We start from the raw sequence: 19,787 nt of genomic DNA, 5'->3' as shown, positions 1-19,787 counted from the left end.
TAAGAGGCAGGGGAGTCCAGCATTTATAAGCTGTTTATCCTCCCAGAAAAGTCTGAGGCTGGACTGAAGTGCTGGTGCTAAAGGGTCAAAGGAGGTTATTGAAATAGGTGGAATTCAGTTCTTAGTAGCTTTACTTCAGGTAGAGTCTAGGCCTTAAGCATATCCTGGAAATATCTCAGAAGAAGCCAGGTCTCTTGTAAGCCCTGTAAGTCACGTTGCTTAGGCTTCTGTGATGGCTTGGCTTAGGCGGTAAGACACTGTCCTGCTCAGTTCTTCTGGTACTGAGGTGTGAATCTGTAGCCTGTGAACGGTAAGCAGAGAAGCTGGAATTTAATGAGCATATGTGGGACAGTGTAGGCTACTGTGAAGCAATAGCAAAGGAAACAGCATTTGGAGTTTTGGGATTCTATATTGCTGTGTGTGTATGGAGGAAGAGCATGGTGTAGGGTGAAAAAAGCCAAAGATACATTCTGGGTGTTGCAGTTCACTTTTCCAACTAAGCTTTTAAGCAAAATCTACTCTGTTTTTTCAGCTAACCTCCTAGTCTGTTCTGGCATCTGTTTTCTTTTTTTTTAGGCTGTGAACTGGTGTCCTTGGCAGTCCAAAGTCCTTGCTACAGGGGGTGGAATGAAAGATGGGATTTTGCGTGTCTGGGACATAAATCGTGAGAAAATGGTCCAAAGTGCAGCTACAGATTCTCAGGTGAAATGATGAAATGTCTGCATACTTAGGCTGTGCTCTTCTTGTATAGCTGTGCTCATTTGGCAAACTTCCACTGACTTCGAGGGTGGTTCTGCGGTCAGAGGAACTGCAGGATTTTCTCTGGATGTGGAATTGTCCTACATTCGGCACTGCAGTGTGTGGTTGGACTCATGAGTTGTTTCTCATTCACCACTTCTGTCTCCACACATAAGTGATTGAAGAGGAGGTGGTCTCACAGCCAGACACTTCTCATCATCTTTTTCTTATTTGCAATAATAGTTTTGGCCAAAACTCTTGATGTGGAGAGAATGTTGAGGAGGAGGGAAAATTCCCAGAGTGCTGGGGTGAGAAGAGGTGTAAGAGTCAGAGGGCAAACATCCGTCTCTGGAGTTTGAATATTAGGAGACAGAGGAGCAGATTCTCAGCTGGAGTAAAGCAGTATAGCTGTTGATTTTCCTGGAACTATTACAACTTAGCTGAGGATGTGTTTGAAGGGCTTTGGTTTTATACTGATAGGCTATTATCATGTTTAGATAGGACAATAAGGCAACTGTACTTCAAAGCATTGTAAGGAATGAAATGATCCTTCTAAATAAGTAAATATTCTGCTGGGACTATTTTCCAGTAGCTTGTTTAAACATTGTAGATAACATTTCAAATCTACTGAATGGTGCATGTTGACTCTTTCTGAAAACTAAAGCAGAATTTTAAATTGCAATAGATTTGTTCCTTGCTCTGGTTACCCAAAACCAGTGAACTGATGACTGGACAAGGCCTTCCTGGAAATCAGATGAAAATATGGAAGTATCCCATGCTTATCAATTCATCAGAATTCTATGGCAAGTATTTCAGTTAATGGTTTGAACTATTTCAGTTAACTATCTGTCTAATCAGTGTGTTTTTGCAAGTGCATACCTTATGCATTTACGTAAAATAGAGTTAAAAGAGCAGCCACCTACACATCCTCCCTCTGCCTACACACATGCATTCATGCACACAATCCTGATGCATGGGATTGTAAAGGTTGACTTATTAAGACAATGGTGTAAGTTGCTTCTGTAAAACTCCTTGGTTTTAATGATGGGATTCTCTCCTATAATTTCTAAGGCCATCCCAGGTGCAGGATGTAGATTTCCACTTCTCCCTAAGGCTTACTAGGCGTGGACTGAGTGTGCTAAATGTCAGGTTGCTTCCAATATATTCTAAGCTGATGGCCTTCTACATAACTCGAACTAGATGTGGCTCTTCAATTTTGCAGCTTATCATGGAAGGATACTGAACCAGCTTCCTAATGATGTTCAAAATAATTCTCCATGTGTTATTTAGAGCTGTCTGGGTTTTAATGAATGATTTTGGCTGTGAAGCAATGCAGTGCAGCATGTTTCCCTTGTACCATGCTGACAGCTAGAGGAAAGTGGAGTTTTCTTGCAGCTCTGTCTTGGTCCATGGAGCTGTAGGGCTACACTACACATAAAAGTTGTTCCTTGCTATTAAGCTGTCTTGTTTCTGATGCTTGCTGTCACTCCTATCCATTAAGTTTTACTTGTTTCAGTGTTAACTGAAGTGATCCAATAGAAGCATCTGAAGTTGAAAGAAAAAATAAATTATTTGCACACTGGCTGCATTTTCACAATTATGGTTGTTTTTTCACACTCACTGACAAGATATGGCCAAAGAAGTTTTGGATTTTTAACCTAACAGCTGATATTTACAAATACTTTTTGTACCCTATTGCTACATTTGAAGGCATTTATTAAATTCCTGATTTATTAAACCCCAGCTATACTGGGATGCTGTCCTTGGAACCAATGACTTGCATGGAATCAGGGACTTGGCTTCAACACTAGTCTATAAGAGGAAAGCACAGGAGAGTCAAAACAAAGATGGACGAAAGAGAGAGGGCAGCAGAGACATATGTAGATCTGATTACACATTATCCTTGTGTAATGCTGCTTGTCTGTGCTGCTTTTCCTTCCTTATCCCTACTCATTTATGTATAGCTCTTAAGGTCATGTCCTGTGATACTCTGAGAAATGATCTGGAAAGTGACATGATCATTAGTATTAACTACTGTAGCTTGAGGTTTCTCAAATCTTTGTAAGTCTTGAATATACTATTTGAAATGAAACCTAGATTTACTCTTACCTTTGGGAATAGCATATGGGGTAAAACATTTACCATATAAGTCAAATGCATTGCGTGGTGAAGCTGGAGGGTTACTTATCATCCTGTTTCCTATTCAGTTTACTTGTCTGCAAGAGAAACTAATTTTCATGAACAAAAAGACCAGATAATTGTTACACAGATATAGTCCGGCTTATGAAGACTCTTATTACCTTACTATAAGCAATTGAATGTTGGAAGAAATTGTCAATGTATCAAAATATGTTCAGAAAAAATACTGTGATGGATGATTGTGAGATGTTTCTAAATCAGCTTCAGACACCTGTAACCACATGAGTTTTACACCCAAAGAAATGAACAGATAAATCATAACTGAATCTCATTGTTTAATCCTCCTGCAAAATGCTGAAGACCTCAGCTAACAAGGAAGCACCGTCAGCTACTGTTGAGTACTTTAGTAATTGAGGTTGCCTATTACTGGGCATATTCAGAACACAATAACAGCTGAAAGATAGTAACCTTTTTATAGCATTGAGTCCGTTTTTGAGATATTTCTGATAGAACTATTAGAGTAATTTACTAGAAAAAAAGATTAATTTTGGATGTAAATGCCCTCCCCTTAGACAAGGTGTTGTAGATCAAAGAAAACATACAAGCAAAGAAAATTTGTAATTGCTTTGAAAAGTATCTGAATGTGATCTTGAAACAGTGAAATAAAACCCCAGCCCTCTCCACTCAGAAAACATGGAAATGAATAAATTCAATTTTTCTGATTTCTCCCTATCCCTCTTCATGTCTTTTTGACTGAAACTATTAATCAGATTTCAGTCAGTGTTGTGGATAGTTTTGGATGCCTCCAGAGACTACATCTCCAATGCTTCCTTCAAAGTCGTTACAGACACTGAATGGAGACAGTGTAAAGAATTTGCTGAGTTGTAAACTCATGGTCTTAAATATTGACAAAGATCATGTACACGTCAATAACTTGAGAAGGAGCAAAGCCTGAAAATTAATCTCTGCTGAAATAATTCAGTGGTGTTGTCAAAATTCTAGTCACCACGTTTAGGTGGGACACATGTTACTCAGCACCAGGACAGCAGACATTTGCTTTTAGTCACAGTGGCTCCAGAAGGCCATTGTAGCAGCTTTGCAAAGTTGGGGCAGACTACCCATCTACAACAGTCCTATGGATCTTTATCATGTACCATTGTGATAAGTATCACAGTTTCAGAGGGCTTTACAGTTCCTCACATGTTTATCCTCATAATATTATTTTGAGCTAGAGAAGTGCTATCCCCATTGTGTTCATGGAGAACTCAGGAACAGATGATGGGAGGACATAGGTCACCTATATTCATTCAAGTTGGTCACCCAAGACTTACTTCATACCTTCACACTTCCTTTTAGGATGTGGTTCATCTGGTCTGTTTTAGATGAGATACACTATGTCTCAGAAGTTTCTTTCTTTCCGCTTGGGTGACTAGCTCAGCTATATGATTGTCAGTAACTCACCCAACCAGAGAAGCTAATGGCCAATAACTTAGAGTAAAAAGGTTTCTAATTTCTCATGCTCCTGTGTGCCTAAAAGCCTCATGGGTTTGCTTAGCATTGACATTGTGCTAGACGATACAGGAGAGCAGAGGTAAATACAGGTCTCAACAGTCTCAGTGTAATACCAGACTCTTTCTGTCTTCAGTTCAAATTCAATTGCTTCTACTGAAGGAGATACTTGTATAACCAGATTAATGAGTTTTGTACGTTCTTTGTGCTGCTAGACTGGGGTAGCTTCTGGCCTTCAGTGTCTGGCTCCCAAAGTTTGCTACAACTGCAGACAAACTCAATATACAATTCCAATAAATTATTAAGTGGGTTCACTATTAAAAGATGTCCTTAACAGTAATACAACTGGAGACACTATCTCATGATTGTTGGATCAGCTGCAAACTGTCTGCAAGGCATGTGCAGCCAGATGGGAAAGCTCAGCAGTGAGACACATTACCAAACACAGATGGGACAGATGTTGTAAATGCAGTGGAGAATCAAGAGTTCAGGTGCAATGTTCTCTGTTGACAGAAATGTCTTCTCAATGGGGTGCAGTCCTGGCAGTTAAACCCTGGTCCCTAATAATAAAATATTGCCTTCAGCTCTTTCTTAATGTGAAAATATTCTATAGATAATGCTAGGTCCCCACATCCTGTGCAGCGTTTTGAGCTGCTACAGTAAAAGTGGAACAAGCCATGCTGTGGGTGGGGGTGGTGAAAGTGACTGACATAATCAGTGTAGAATTGTGATCTATCTTTGCATTTTTTGTACGTATTTTATTTTACAGGTCACAAAGGGAGAGTCCTGCATATAGCCCTGAGCCCAGATCAGAGCAGGCTCTTTTCTGTTGCGGCTGATGGGATAGCTTGTCTGTGGAAATGCCACGAGTCTGGGGAGAGCAAGCACAGCAGCAAGGCTTTTTCTAATGGTTATCTGAGCTCATTCTTGTGACTTCTTTTCCTTGAAAGCAAGTGATTAAATGTACTTAGCCCATTCAATAATTCAAAATATGTGTGCTCCTTCCAATGGAAACATGGCAAAAGATAGTACAATTTTTTCAACAGAAAGCAATTTTCCCCATCAGTCCATCATGTGAAATGTTAGTAGCTTGTCTTACTCTAAAGGAAAAATATTCTAACTCTGAAGAGTAACACCATATTTATTTTCACTAAACTAGCAAGTATGGATGGAATCCACCTTGTGTCAAGTGCTAGCATAAAGTCTTAGGTCCTACTTTTAGCTATGATTCTTGTAAGTAGTTTTCATCTTAGCGTCTCCATTGGGAACCACATGCTAATTCATGTAAATTGCCTTGAATCATTCAAAAGCTAGGATCAGCAGAGAGTAGTCCAGGGGACTGTATTGTTCTCTATGTCACATAGATCATGGTACAGAATATATCTAAATATTTCTAGAGATCTAGGTTAAATATATAACTGTAACTAAATATAAATAATTTCTTGGGAATTCTTTATTGTTTTTGTAGTGGTAATGATAACTAGCTTAATTAGAAAACTGTCTTTATTGGACTTTGAATTGTTTCCTTTCCTTAAACCCACCTACTGTGTTTGACAATGATTGAAAATATAAATAATTGCATAATAATTCTATTATTATTATTATACATAATTATGTAATCAACTGGTTAATAAGCCAGATGGACATGGTCAAAGAAGCATGCTGTTTGGATCAAACACAACAGTTCCTTCTTTCCTTAAGGGTACCAGTTTAATTCTGGGTGTCAGCAAACATGGCAGCTGTCACCCGCTTATGAGTTTTATTTAGTGCTCACAAGGACCAAACCTCTTGGACTTAACAAAAGTTTGCCTGTGTAAGACTTGTACACTGTCAACAGCTAAGTAAGGATGTCAGGATTGGTCTTCACATGCTATTCAGAGGCAACTCAGTAGTGCTATTCAAAACGTGTTCTATCCACAGACATTTTTGGAGCTTTGCTTTCATTATTAGGAATGAAGAGAGGCAGGGGGTAAGGATGCACTCTTGCATTTGTATATTAAAAGCCCTGTGAGCTCAGAAACTCATGTTGTTTGGATTTTTTTTTTTTTCTGCTGGAAACTTATTTGGAATATTTCCTGTAGCTGGGGAAGAATGGGAGATTAGGGGAGTAGAGCAGTGTCAGCCTATGGAAAATTAAGCTGTGAGCAAATGCATGAAAAGAGATGGGCAAAGTTAACAGGGGCACAAGTATTTCTGGAAATGAATGTGAAACTGTTGTGTCTTTAGTTCTCATAATTTTTAAAACCTCATCTTCTGCTGTTCATAAATCACGTGGTTGCTAACTTTAGGTCTGGAAGGTTGAGACCACTCATATTTTTTACCTAGTAAGATGTTAATTTACAATAAATCTGCTACTAAACTGCTGGTTTCTGACGTCATCTCGTGTGGTCTTCAAAACGGGTTAGAAAATGGGAATGTTGATTATCAATTGAGAAATGACTACCAAGAAGCTTATGTCTAACAATGGGAAATAACTTATACTGTGCCTGTCTTCTCATATGAGCATGTTGGTTGCAGCAGATTTTATAAAACATTTAGAATCTGATTTAAATATTCAAAATAGTATTTTAAATAATTTATTTTTTTTTTAAATGTTAAAAACATTTTTTCTCTTTTGAATAGGAACAAAGCAGTGGAATTACTCTCTTTGCTTTTGGATTCTCCCAGAAGTTCTCTCTCTTTCCTTTGACGGTGCCTAAATGCTATTGATTTGCCAAATAGAGGAAGAGATGTATAACACAGGATGGGGGGCTCTGGTGGGGAAGGAGCTGGTCAATATTGAAGCTAAGCATATTTTGTTGGATGCTCAACTGTCAAAATAAGAAGATACATTTCTTTCAGAACGAGAAGTGCTCATTTCTTAGTTAATTATGCTTGTTCATTATTGAGTGGTCAAGCTGTATTGCCCCAGAAGTATTATAATATCTAAAAGTGGGAGAAGTCACTGATTTCAGTAGAACTAACCAACAGCCCTTAAATATGAGAGAATCTTGTATGTGTGACCTGTAGCTCTATTCTGTGACCATGTCTGAGAAAGCACTTAAGCATGCATTTAAATTCCAGACTGTGACTAATCTGGAGTGAAATTAAACATATACTGGAGTGCCTTTTCTGGATGTGCTTCTTTTCTAGATAGGCTCCTTTACTGTCAGTTTCTTTCACATGGCAAATATCTTTCTGTAATAGGAATTTGAGGACTTGAGTGGGCAGCATGATTCTGTTTCATTAATCTTTTGCAGGTAATGTTGCTGAATACTTGCAGGTATGGAGTGTGCAGTTGCTGAAAGTAGATCATTGTTCTTGCATAGCTGCCTCATTCTGCCAGTGCAAAGGTCTTAACATACGAAGTCTTGGGCAAAATGTGAAATCATGACTTCCTCCGTGTAGAATATAGCATATTTTTAGCTCACTGCCTGTTACATGCCTGGTATATCGTCCAGGCCCAGACTGAGACAGAAATCGGAACCCATTTCTAAGAAGTCAGCATGTTCTGCAGCTGAGGTCTGTATGCACTAAAGGCTGAGTCTCCAGAGGTGGCACAGAGGATTAAGTAAAATTTAAGTTGCTTAAACTCAGGCTGTCATCCCCACAGTCCTGTCCAAGGTCGAGCACTGTACAACACATGGAATCCAAAACTTCAGGACAAAAATAATATTTACAAGAGGAAAAACTTCATTGCCCATACAGGGCATGTGTCTTCCCAGGTATACCAATATGACAAAGTGATTGTCTGTCTGTAATGCAATGAAATGGATTAAAGAAACTCAGGCTAGGGAATCCTTTTGTTTCCACACATAAATGCACTAAATAGTCTCTAGCAGACAATCCCCTGTTCTTCAGTCACTATATTATCTGACTTGATGCTACCTACATAAATGTTGCATTAATTTGTGTAATGCAGTTTATACCTGTTCATTTCACCCAGTTATCTCATATACTCACAGTGAGAAGAAATTGTTACCTTCTAGATGTCAAAATGACATAAAATGATCATAACATTTTTCTTAGCTAGTACATAAACTTGCATGGGCTCCATCCCATAATGGTGGAGCTGTACTGGGAATGGGTTCATGCCTCCTGATTAGGGAAAGTCGCAGCCTAGATGAAAACTCAGTTCCATCTCCTTGCTTCTGCTTTTTTCCCCAGGTTTCCACTACTGGCAGTGGTGGCAGAGGCTTGAATGTTTTGTTTACTATGTAAGTCCAGTTCCACTGGCTCATTTTGCATAATTGACTAAATAACACGCATCTAAAAAAATAAGTTTTTAAGGTATTTTGGGGTAGATCCTAAATTTCAAGCTAGAGGAGGAAGGCTGCACATATTTTCTTGCACATTTCTTCATGCATTGTAAACTTCTTGGTCGGAACCTTTCCTTCCTTCTGACCCGACTTGGGTCAGAACTACTGTCTGAAAAATGGAGAAATGCTGAATGATAGGCTTTGAGTGGGATTTTCCACTGACAAGGATGCTGCCTGTGACTTCCAGGGAAGAGGAAGAAGCAGACCAAAGAGGAAGCAGTAACATGAAAAAAATACTATAGCAGGATGAAAGAGAGATAGTGAGGGCAAAGACAAAAGAAATTAAGTAAGACTACTGTACGGGAAGAGTGAAATAGCCCTAGGTGATCAGTTGTCTTGAAGATCAGCTACAGATTTTTCACTAGATTGATAAGGATATTTTTGTTTTCTGAAGGTTTTTAGAATCAGTTCTTTCCTAAGCAAGGGTTTGGTAGTTTGGAAGAATAGAAAACATCTGGAATTATCTTACTTATTTCCTGTGTGTTTAAAGAGTCACCACTTTGGGTGTCAGTACCAGTCAGTGGGCCAGATTCTCCTCTCAGTTTCACTGATGCAATCTTACTTGGCTGGGAATTCTCTCTGCTCCTGGTTTGCTTCTGTGTTAGTGTGTGCCTCTGTTTGTGTGCTTGTTTGTGTGTTCAGCCCGAGTCAGAACAAACATTTTAGGAATAAGAATAAGGAATGTGGAAAGTTCTGACTGTGTAACATTTGTAATGGACAGAAAACATAAAATAAGATGTTCAGCATCAAAACTTTTAGTAAAGATCCCTGTAGTTTAGGCCTTCTCCTTCCTTCACCCTTCATTATTCCTCTATGACAAAACTACAGTTTCTTCTCAACAAGATCAGGTGAAGGCAGTTGTGTAAAAAAGCGTGAGTCTGTATTTTCCCATGTTGTGTTTATAAGTGATGTTCAATTGTTCGTGATGAACCGAGCAATCATTTTTTAATTAAAATCAATACAAGATTTCTCCACCCTTTGAATGTCCTCTGCTTTCTCTTAGCTAATGCCTAGTTCCAAGTAAAAAAAAACCCAGAGCAACACAAAATAAAACCAAGCCCTTTTTGAGGTGTTCATGGCATTGAAAGTGCCCAAGACTGTGAATACAGAGATGGGCAGAAGCATTTTTCACAATAGGTCTGTTTGCTGTTTGACAGGTGGTTGTTGAAGCACTTAAAAATTTCACTGCATATCTGAAACAGCAGTAGTGGCATCATGAAATTGTTTTATGTTATGAACAGTGCTTTATCATACTGATACTCCAGCTGAGACACGTTCTGTCATTTCTCTGGAGGATGGGTTTTCAGCTCATTTTTTAACGTAATGTTGCTGATCTTGGTGCATTCTGCAAACATATTGCACATCCAAAACATTATGTACACAGACTATCTGTACTGCAACAGACAGAGCTTTCCACATAAATTGACAGCTTCAAGCAGTAATTTTTATTGCCATTTCTTTATTAAATGCAAAGTACATAAAGGGATGAAATCTAGAGGTTTCAAATACAAGACAGTTAGGAAATGTACACTTATTATGTCCCACAATCAAATGCAGTTACTAAAACTTAATTTTCTGAAGCTAGCAGTCCCCTACACTTGTGAAATAAGGAGCTCTGCTGCGGAGAAAGTACTAAGATTTTCAGGTTTCTGGAGCTGTACCTAGCATCTCACTAACTTTCAGGGTTATTTGCAGAAGTCCAGATACAAGACTGCAGTATATACTCAGCATGCAGTGCGGACACAAACAGCTGAATTAGATTCTTGGTCAGAAGTACTCATCCATGTAGAGCTCAGTCCGAATGTGCAACGCAAGAATGTTGGAAGCCTGAGTCCCAAATACCCATCAAATGACTCCGTGGCTGACAGCATAAGCTACAGATGCTGTTGTAGCAGGGCATTGTGTTCTGGCCCTGTTAAGATCGCATCTGCCCTGAAAACAGACATAGGTATTTTCATCTATATGAACATGAAGCTGCTAAAATTCAGCATGGGAATACCTCTTTTACCAGTATAATGAAGCTATTTTTAAAAGTGTGTTTCAAAACTAGATATTGTTACACAAGTACAAAGAAGGAAATCACTTGGTCAAAACCCAATCTATTAGGCTCCCCCTATGGTTTTCCTTATCCACTGCAGGTATTGCTTTGTGAGTCGAGTGTAGACACCAGGGCCATCAACAGTACCACACTTGTTTCGCTTCCCGAAAGCAGTGATGCCTCTCATCACATTATTGCATCGTAAAGGTCCGCCAGAATCCCCCTGGAAACAGGGAAAAAAAATTGTCATTTATATCTACAAAAGCTAAAAAATGCTTCTTTTAAATAAAATTTGTGCAAGTTGCATGAGGAAATAAAAATGTAGACAGTGCTATTGTGGATTTCTTTTTTTTCCTCCTTGGAAGGTAAGATTTTCATTAGCAAAAAAGAAAAAAAGACTTCAATCTGATCTTTCAGGTGTGAGTAATGGGGAATGAATCTAGCTCAGTGCTGAGGAATAGTTGATCTTTTTGAATATGAAAAGAAAAAGCTGGAAACTTTCCTCTTGAAAAGCAGGAAGTCTCTAGCAATTGGTACCTTTTTTGCAACTTTGTTAATTCAATATTTAAATTTTTTAAGACATGGTAGTTTTTACACAGTTGTGCATTTGACTTGGGGCCCAGTCAAGGTACTTTTTATCAGCAAAACCTGTCTCAAAGCCCTCTGACATCAGAGAAGTTGTTCCACTGAGGTTAGCTGCTTGAAAATGGGCTCATAAGCTATTTTGTGGAGACTTTTCTATTAAAATCATTTTACTGAAGAAGACAATAGCTATCTGCCACACCTGGATAAAACCACAGTATCCAAAGTCTGTGAAGGTGAATTTATCAATCAGAAGTTTTGATTTTAAGGCTTAGAAGAACAAGCCTTGGTAAATTCACTCATTTTTAATAAAATTCTTAATTGAACTGAAGAAAGGCAGAAATTATAAATGTGTAAAAGCTAGTACTTTACATTTTAATATAATGTATGTGGATATAGACAGTAAATATACTTACAGAACATGAGTCCTTTCCTCCATTCTTAGCCCCTGCACATATCATGTTGTCTGTTATAACAGGGTTGTTTTTATAATGGTCGTCGTCGTTACAGATTTGCCTACTGATGACAGTGATATTGACCTCCCTCAGGGTATCAGAAAGCTTTCTCAGATGTCTGTGAGTTTGTCCCCATCCTGCTACTGTGCAAATTGTTCCTGGTTTGGGATCATCGTCTGAGGTAGGCAGGGGAATGAGTTGCACGGCTTTATTAAGTCTTGCTCTTTTCTTAAGCTGTATAAGATATGGAAAATAGTTATTACGGGGCAGAGTCTAACAGAGGCCCCTGCATGTTAACCGTTGGATCTTTTCCATTATGGCAATGGGGGATTACTGCAACCCCTTTTTGAGAATCCTCAGTTCTTTGTGACAGGATTTGTGTAATCAATGTAAGAATGAGGAAAATGAGTATTCTTTGTCTCATGAAAACTCATTTAGCTTCTGCTGAAATATTAGCTCTGAAAAATACCCTAATTTACTTCTCTGGCTCTCAGACCATTGGGAGGACAAAATAACAGTAATCACTGAAGCTGGCAAAATTGAGAATCAGAGAAGTCAGAAATTTTTTATTAGAACTGTTTTTCAGACAGAACATTAGGGGTTTTAACCAAATTATTTCTATGTGGAAATAGGCCTCTTTCTGTGGACAACCTTTATTCTTTCACTGAAAAGCCAGAAATTGGAATATCTTGGTCAAGCTCCAGAATTTTTCTACTTCTAGCATTGGCATGCATTACAGGAACTGATTGCCTTAGTTCCCAGTGCATCCCCAGTTCCCCAGTCTGCTGGATTAGCAGACCAGACTATATCGCCCCAGAAAAAAAGTCACCAGAAACTCCCTTGGCTCATCTCCCTCACAAGAAGGAAGAAACTAGTACATCGTAGGAGATGCATATTCCATAAGTGATGTGTAAATCAATACCTGCAGCAGCATAATGTCGTTTTCCTTACAACTGGAACAGTAGCATGGGTAGCGAATTTGTTTTGCAATCTGAAAAACCTGTTTTTCTCTTTCTCTTGCTTTCTGTGAATGAGCTCCAAGAATAACTTCACCTTCTTCCCTGAGAAGAGAGACAACATGGTTAGTGGGATTCACTTGCTGTAACTCCATAATTCTTTGCTGTTAAATGTGGTGCTATCATGTCCAGCTGCTACAGAGTCTCTTTTCTCATGCCTGAAAAGCAACAGTAATTTAGAAAAATATAAAAGATTACCCTGTTTTTACAAGTAGTTAAAAAAAAAAGACTCAGTGAATCAAAATTCATGCTATCCTATTTTCAGCTTTCCAGGAGCATAGACAGGGTTCAGGTACTTAACTCCGAACCTACCCCTATTGTTTCCCTTTGGGAACTGAATGAGGGATGTATGCATCAGCTTTGCTGTTGGTAGTGGTCTCACCAGCTGTGCCCTCTGCAATTTGTGCTGAAGATTTAGGAGAATAGCTCACAGCACTGTTAATTCAGAGATCATCAAGATTGGAATGAATTGTACCGTTGCTTTGCCCTAACACCATTTCAAGACCATTTTCTGAGTCCATGTGAGACATAGCTCATTCCCTTTCTCTAACTTGTTCTGCAACTTCATATACTTACTAGATACTGAAGTGGTGACAGTTGCGTCTGCTGGGGCTCTCTGGTGTAGAAACCAGGAGTCTAGCACTCCTTGGTCAAGCAGTCCAAGCAGACCTTTATATCAGACCATGGGTGTAGCTGTTTGTGGGAGAACAATGTACGTTACAGCTGAACGGGAGAATATTCTTTGAGCGGATGTCTAGGTTGGCCTTCATTTGCAACTTACTGTAGCGAACACAACCCTGAGGAAGTGGTTGCTCCTTTCCTTCAGCTGTTAAGAGCTGTCTGACTGTTGACTGAGCATCATTAGGTTAATTATTTTATTTTCTCTTAAATGTGATCTCATTTGAAAACACTCTTTATCTTATGTTAGTACAACAGCTCTTGGGCCCTATGCTCTCTTTGTAGTAGGTCCCATATGTCTCCCTGTTTGGATGAGGACAGGAGAGATGGATACATTTCTCTGATGTCTGCAGAGTCCAGTGATTGACTGGTCCCAGGCAGGCCACTGACAAAGCCTGTGTGAGGTCTGGCTCAGCAGCAGCTCCAGTCCTCCCCACAAAGGCAAGGGACAGGACATGTCATTTAAACCTCACATCTTGCCTTGCTAAGGGACTCTGTGGAGCCAAACAGCTGTTTGCTTCTTGAGTCAGACAGGAAGAAGAAAAGATCGCTGACAAACCAACATATCCAGTAGAGCAGAGATCTCTCAGTGTCTCCTGTCATCTGTCTGAAGGATTTTTGCTCCTGTTTAACTGCATGCTGTCTCTTTCTGTGGTGAACTGTGTTTCTTTTACAGAATAAAATGACAAGAATTTATTTCTGTTTTTTGAGCAGCTATTTAGACTGGCCAGTCCTCTGGCCTAGTGCACCGGTTGGCTGAGAAAACAGGGATAAACGTTTCCCCCAAATCCACTACTGCAGTGTTGCTATTCTGTGCTTGCATGCAGCTAGAAGCTTGTAAAATATCTCTTCAGAAACAGTGAAGATCAGTATACCTTGTTATATTATTTTTTACTCGCTGAACCACATTCATCAATATAAATTATAAAACACAGTCATCAAAACATGATTATGGTCATGCTAAATGCACAAAACCACCAGGGATATTAACTCTCCTTCTTGAACGGAGACACCAGATACTCACTAAAGACAATCTCTGAATCAGAGTAAGAACTTACACATTACAGTGGGCAGCTGTTAACACCCAGTTTTCCTTGATCAAAGCTCCTCCACAAACAGATTTTCCATTTGCTCCGTTGATTAGGGCCATAAATGGTCTCGAGTGTGGTGCTACTTCATTTCCTCCAATGATATCCACACACAAACCTAAAAACAAAAATAAGCCATGATATGCACAGCTGGGCTAACAAACACCGTAAGACACTCCAAGTCTCTTAGAAAAAACAGTTAATGTAATTACAAAGTATACAGACACACAAGTATGTACATATGTCACAATGCTGGTCTTCAGGGTAGACTTTTAAAATTGCTCAGCAGTACTACTTCTGCACATTTGGAGCTGTTGGAGAGAGTCCAGAGGAGGGCCATGAAGATGATCAAAGGGCTGGAGCACCTCTTCTATGAAGACAGGCTGAGAGAGCTGGGGTTGTTCAGCCTGGAGAAGAGAAGGCTCTGGGGAGACCTTATTGCAGCCTTCCAGTACCTGAAGGGGGCCTACAAGAAAGCTGGAGAGGGACTTTTTACAAGAGCATGTAGTGATAGGACAAGGGGTAATGGCTTTAAACTGCAAGAGGGTAGATTTAGATTAGGTATCAGGAAGAAATTCTTCACTATGAGGGTGGTGAAACACTGGAACATGTTGCCCAGAGAAGCTGTGGATGCCCCATCCCTGGAAGGGTTCAAGACCAGGCTGGACGGGGCTTTGAGCAACCTGGTCTAGTGGAAGGTGTCCCTGCCCATGGCAGGGATGTTGGAACTAGATGATCTTTAAGGTCCCTTCCAACCCAAACCATTCTGTGATTCTATGATTCTATGTTTCAATGGGACCAAAATTAGATCAATGGGGTGAGCTTTGACAAGAAAAACACCAAAGTATTTTTGCTCTTGCACAGATTTCTTTTCCTGAAGTTCGCCGCTATGGTTAATTTCTTAGCTTTCATTGTGAGTAACAACCTCAGATCTGCCACATGATAAATGTTGTACAATATGTGACTTATGTGGACACCTGGAAACTGGGTTATATAGTGTAAGTCACATTACATGAACCTGTTTTTCAGAAAAACAGAAAATCAAGAGATTAATGTATGTGTATGCCTCTGAAAAGAAAGGTCAGATAATCATTATGTTAAATCCTCTTAACTCCTCCAAATAGCCTGTCCCCTGTGCAGCTTTAATTAATACTACATTATACATTCTACTACTACATTCAGAAATTGTTTGTATGTCTGCAAACACATGCAGACAGTGGAAAAGAGCTAGTAATAAGAACTCAAATAAAAATTATGACTACTTCCTTTACATTAGTACATGTTGGCTTAACTGGAACTTTGTACATCAGCATTTACCTTCAAAAGGATCGAATCGAGCACTTACCTCCACGAATTACCAGGAGAATGACAGCAGCGGAGGGGGACAAAGTGAGGAAACCTCCCATGATTTCTGTCTGGTGTTTCCCCTTATTGACTATTTAATATATATATCTAAATGAAAAGGATGTGGGTTTTGTTTTTCCTCTTAAGGATATCTGACATTTGTAACTGTGGCAAAGGCAAAAAACCTCCCCAACAATGTAGCTTACAGCAGAGGTGTTAGTGAGAAATTGCATCATCTGTTGTGGTGTGAAGACAGGATCTGCCCCCCCTTCACCCCCCCTTTAATGTTCTCGCTGTAGCATTTGCGGAGAGCTACTGTATGAGTACTGGGGTGAAACCTTGCAAGCCACTACGTGTCCAGTTACACAGTGGGACTCAGCTCATGTAAATTTAGGCTTGATTCCGTTGCCCACATGAAGACGTATAGTTTCACTCTGTACGTGAAAGGCCCCAGGTGGCCTCCAGGTCAGAGATGAATCCCAGCCTCTTCCCCATTAGAGAGTTATCTGTGCTGTTCAGGAGCCCTTCAGCGTCAAGGAATCAGATGTTTGCTCCTTTCAGCATCTGATCCTACCTCATTAACTTTGCACTGGATGAGCATCCATATAGCACTGAGTGTGGTTTAGTGGTCTAGAGCTAAGAGTATAATGCCATTTAAAGTGTCTTAAGGTGTCTTAAATTTGCCTCCTGGTGCAGAAGGCCATGGGTCTTCTGTAGATGCTATGACAGATTTGCCAGCCCTGTGCCCATGTCTGGGAAACCCAGGGTATCTCAAATGTCACTAAATGCCTAGTTTTAGGTGACTGAATTGAGTCCTGGAAACTGAATAAATCTTATTAGAGCCTTGTAAAGGCACAGTTCCTCACTTCCAAATATATACCCAAATAATAGAAATAACTTCCATCAATATTAAATAATTCAGAATATCAAATATTGTATTAACTAACTAGGTACATTCAGTGAAGTGTCACTACCACACAGCCTGGAAGGTTTCTTGAAGACTTGAGCCCCACTACAGTCAGCCTGCAGAAAGCTTCTGCGTTCTGGCTGTGTCACATCTTTGAGCTCAGTTGGCCCAGCCTGATGTGAGTTTTACCCGGAGAAGACCTTGGACAGACAACTGGCTCAAATTTGCCATTGCCCTCCCTTCTGAGACAGAAGGTAATTGTTGGTGACTTCTCTGAAAAAGGCAGATGTGGAGCTACTTCTAGAGATAGCGGAGCTCTTTGTCACTGCTGTGGCTCATCAGAGACACTGTCATCTATGTGACATGGTGACAGCTCTATGCACTGCAAAACTACACCAAGCTTTTTATTTTCTTTCATTTTTCTCCCCACTACCTGCACATCCCCTGTAGCTATCAGCAGTTTGTTGCACTGGCATTCTTTTTTTTCAATGTTCTCCCGAACACAGCATCACCAGGTATCATAGGTACCGTTCTTTCATTTATCACTTACAAATAGTTGCCAAAGTCTGCTTTTATGACATTTTAATTGTGGTCTTACCATATTGAAGCTGTTTCCTCTCTGGACTGTGCACAGACGTGATCAGGATGAGCATTTGTGAGCAACAATCCTGTACAGTGAGACCTGCTCAAACTCATAGTACTACAATGATTCATCCTTGGATATTCCTATATGAGGTGCCATGTCTAGTGAAAAGAGGTTTGGTATGTATCGTCCTACGTTTACCTGATCTATTTTCAAGAAAAACCTATTTGGGAGACACAGAATAAAACATTAGCAAATGTTCCTAGGTGTTTTCCAGGCAACTAAGATAAATCTATGCCTACTATCTAAAAACAAATCTTCTATAGCTTGTTTATATTTTTTTCAATATCTAAGTGCACTCCTATTTACTTCTAAATCCTACTTACTTCTAAAGATATTTTTCTGTAACTCCATAGGTATTAGCATACCCATGCCTTTTAAAAAATCCCCTCTAATCCTGAGAGATCCCATTGACATTGATAACTGGAATTAGGAATATGCAGTCTAAAATACTGTTTGGTAATATCTGGTCACTTTCTGTGCAAGCTCCTTCTGAGAAACAGCTCTTACTATCACATAGTCCTAAGATTGATTGCACAGGTATTAAAGATCAGATTGATATGCACATAATCAGCCTCTAGTTTTGTACCCAAGTGCTTTTGTCAGTGTCCTCTTCAGCTTATAACTTACGTAAATGAGGCTGAAAAATTGACATCAAATTTTAGGGTGTCCAACAAGTTGACTGGGCTCCTTTGGTAATGGCAATAAGTTAATTTATGGTCAAGTTTAGATTTTATTGGCCTTTTGCATGTAAAGAGAAACCTCAAAGCAAAACTTCCTTCTCTATTTGAGTGCATTGTCAAATTCTTTTATTAGCTCCTCTGCTGCATAAGCAATTTGTCTTCAAGAGGACTGACATATGTAAGAAAAATGCTTCATCCTTTCCCCTGCAGTGCCCACGAGGCATAGCCACTCAGCAGAAACCACTACCTAAGGAAAAGAACAACAAGTCTACCCAGCTTCTATTTCTAGCCTTTGCCTTTGAGGAAATTTCCCATGGGCATTAAGCCCGTGTATCACTGGATCACTTTCAGCTCTGTTCTGTACTGTGTTGAGCACTTCTGTCCCTTATCTCATACTCAGCTGTTTTGATCATTTTGCTTCCCCAGTGACTATGCTCCTTTTTCCTTCATGCTGCTTTCTGTGGTGCTAAGGGTGAACATCAGGTGTGATTTTAGGAGACCAATTCAGGAGACCAATTTAAACCACAACTCTAAACCTTCCAGAGCCACTGGGTGCCCAAGTTCAGGCAGTGTCTTAGCTCAGCCACAGGGCTGGCGCCTGGGGCTAGGGAAGGGAGGGCAGGAGGGTGGTACAGAGTGGGCAGCTGCCAGGAGCACAGCGAGGCAGAACTGGGGTGCCTTCTGTGTATCCTCCCTGCGCTGCCCCATCCCCACTCCACTGTGTTTGCCTGGATGCATCCCTCAGTGGTTGGGGGATACACTCCCAGGGACTCACTGGGGAAGGGACAGGACATATGCTGGGGATGCCTGTTTTACTTTCTTCTCTGATACCAGTGTCCCATGATACTTACCTGTTGTCTTTTTTTCCTCAGCTATTTGCTCAGCTTCCCTATTTTCACCTATTTACTGTATGATAATGAAGAAAAATGTAGTAGCACAGAAATACAAGTAGATGTAGTTAACTCGGAGAGTCCTCAAAGCCTTGTAGCGAATCAGCATTACTTCTATGAAGTTGAATGTACTTGGCAGAAAGAATCCAGCATTAGATATTATGCTCTGGAAACACAAGCCTTCTCCTGCCTGGTCAGAACATGGGTCTGTTGCCCATTTTGTCTCTTATGCTGCTTTCTAAGCTAGCCACTTAGCGGGAGGGTAAAGCCATAAAGGACTGGAACATAATTATGCCTTTAGGACACGCTTTGCAGAGATAGCCTCCAGTGGGTGAATAATCCCATGATTAGCTGGAGAATGGAGAGTGATTCTGGGGTAACTGGAGCTGGTTCTTTTATGAGCTGATGAATTCTGAGAGACACGTGTGTTCTTTTAAAAGAGCTTTGGAACAGACTTCTGAAATATGAAATGTGTTACATTATGTTGCATCATGTACATGTTTTCAAACTGGGTTATAACTAGTAAGATTCTGTGCCACAGAAAAAAGCATTTCAATGCTATAATCTCATTCAACAATCTGGAAAGCTGCTGTTCTCTAACTCTTGAGTAAAAATGAGAGCTAGCTATATTGGGCAAGTTCTATTTCTGATTCTTTCTAAAGGTACTTAAGATCATAGCAGGCTTTTTAAGTTCTTCATACAAGGGCATGCTGTTTTTTTATAGTGGTTTACCAGCAAGGCGTGCAAAACATGGGTGCAGACACAGAGGTTTGCAATGC

General features: G+C 39.9%; 2 protein-coding genes across 3 annotated transcripts in view; one reads left to right on the top strand and one right to left on the bottom strand.

The window, feature by feature from the left end:
• The window catches only part of CDC20B (cell division cycle 20B), a 37,260-nt gene extending 31,941 nt beyond the window's left edge, over positions 1-5,319 (top strand). Inside the window, exons 11-13 of the mRNA XM_076362856.1 lie at positions 577-702; positions 1,424-1,541; positions 5,156-5,319. Coding sequence (XP_076218971.1) covers positions 577-702; positions 1,424-1,541; positions 5,156-5,319 — 408 coding nt within the window. The remainder of the gene's footprint in view (positions 1-576; positions 703-1,423; positions 1,542-5,155) is intronic.
• A 4,811-nt stretch (positions 5,320-10,130) lies between these two features.
• LOC143172576 (granzyme A-like) lies at positions 10,131-15,971 on the bottom strand. 2 transcript variants are annotated; one of them, XM_076362176.1, is made up of 5 exons: positions 15,887-15,971; positions 14,512-14,659; positions 12,682-12,820; positions 11,721-11,993; positions 10,131-10,945 (listed from the first exon to the last, which is right to left on the bottom strand). In XM_076362176.1, the coding sequence occupies exons 1-5, from the start codon at positions 15,945-15,947 to the stop codon at positions 10,787-10,789; spliced, it is 780 nt and encodes a 259-aa protein (XP_076218291.1). In that variant the 5' UTR covers positions 15,948-15,971; the 3' UTR covers positions 10,131-10,786. The 2 variants fall into 2 exon arrangements, with proteins under 2 accessions (XP_076218291.1, XP_076218290.1); XM_076362175.1 differs by lacking the exon at positions 15,887-15,971 and adding an exon at positions 14,781-14,845.
• Between the last annotated feature and the right edge of the window lie 3,816 nt (positions 15,972-19,787).

The sequence above is a fragment of the Aptenodytes patagonicus genome, chromosome Z (assembly GCF_965638725.1).
Source record: "Aptenodytes patagonicus chromosome Z, bAptPat1.pri.cur, whole genome shotgun sequence".
NCBI lineage: Eukaryota > Metazoa > Chordata > Aves > Sphenisciformes > Spheniscidae > Aptenodytes > Aptenodytes patagonicus.
This window is presented reverse-complemented; position numbering and strand designations above follow the sequence as displayed.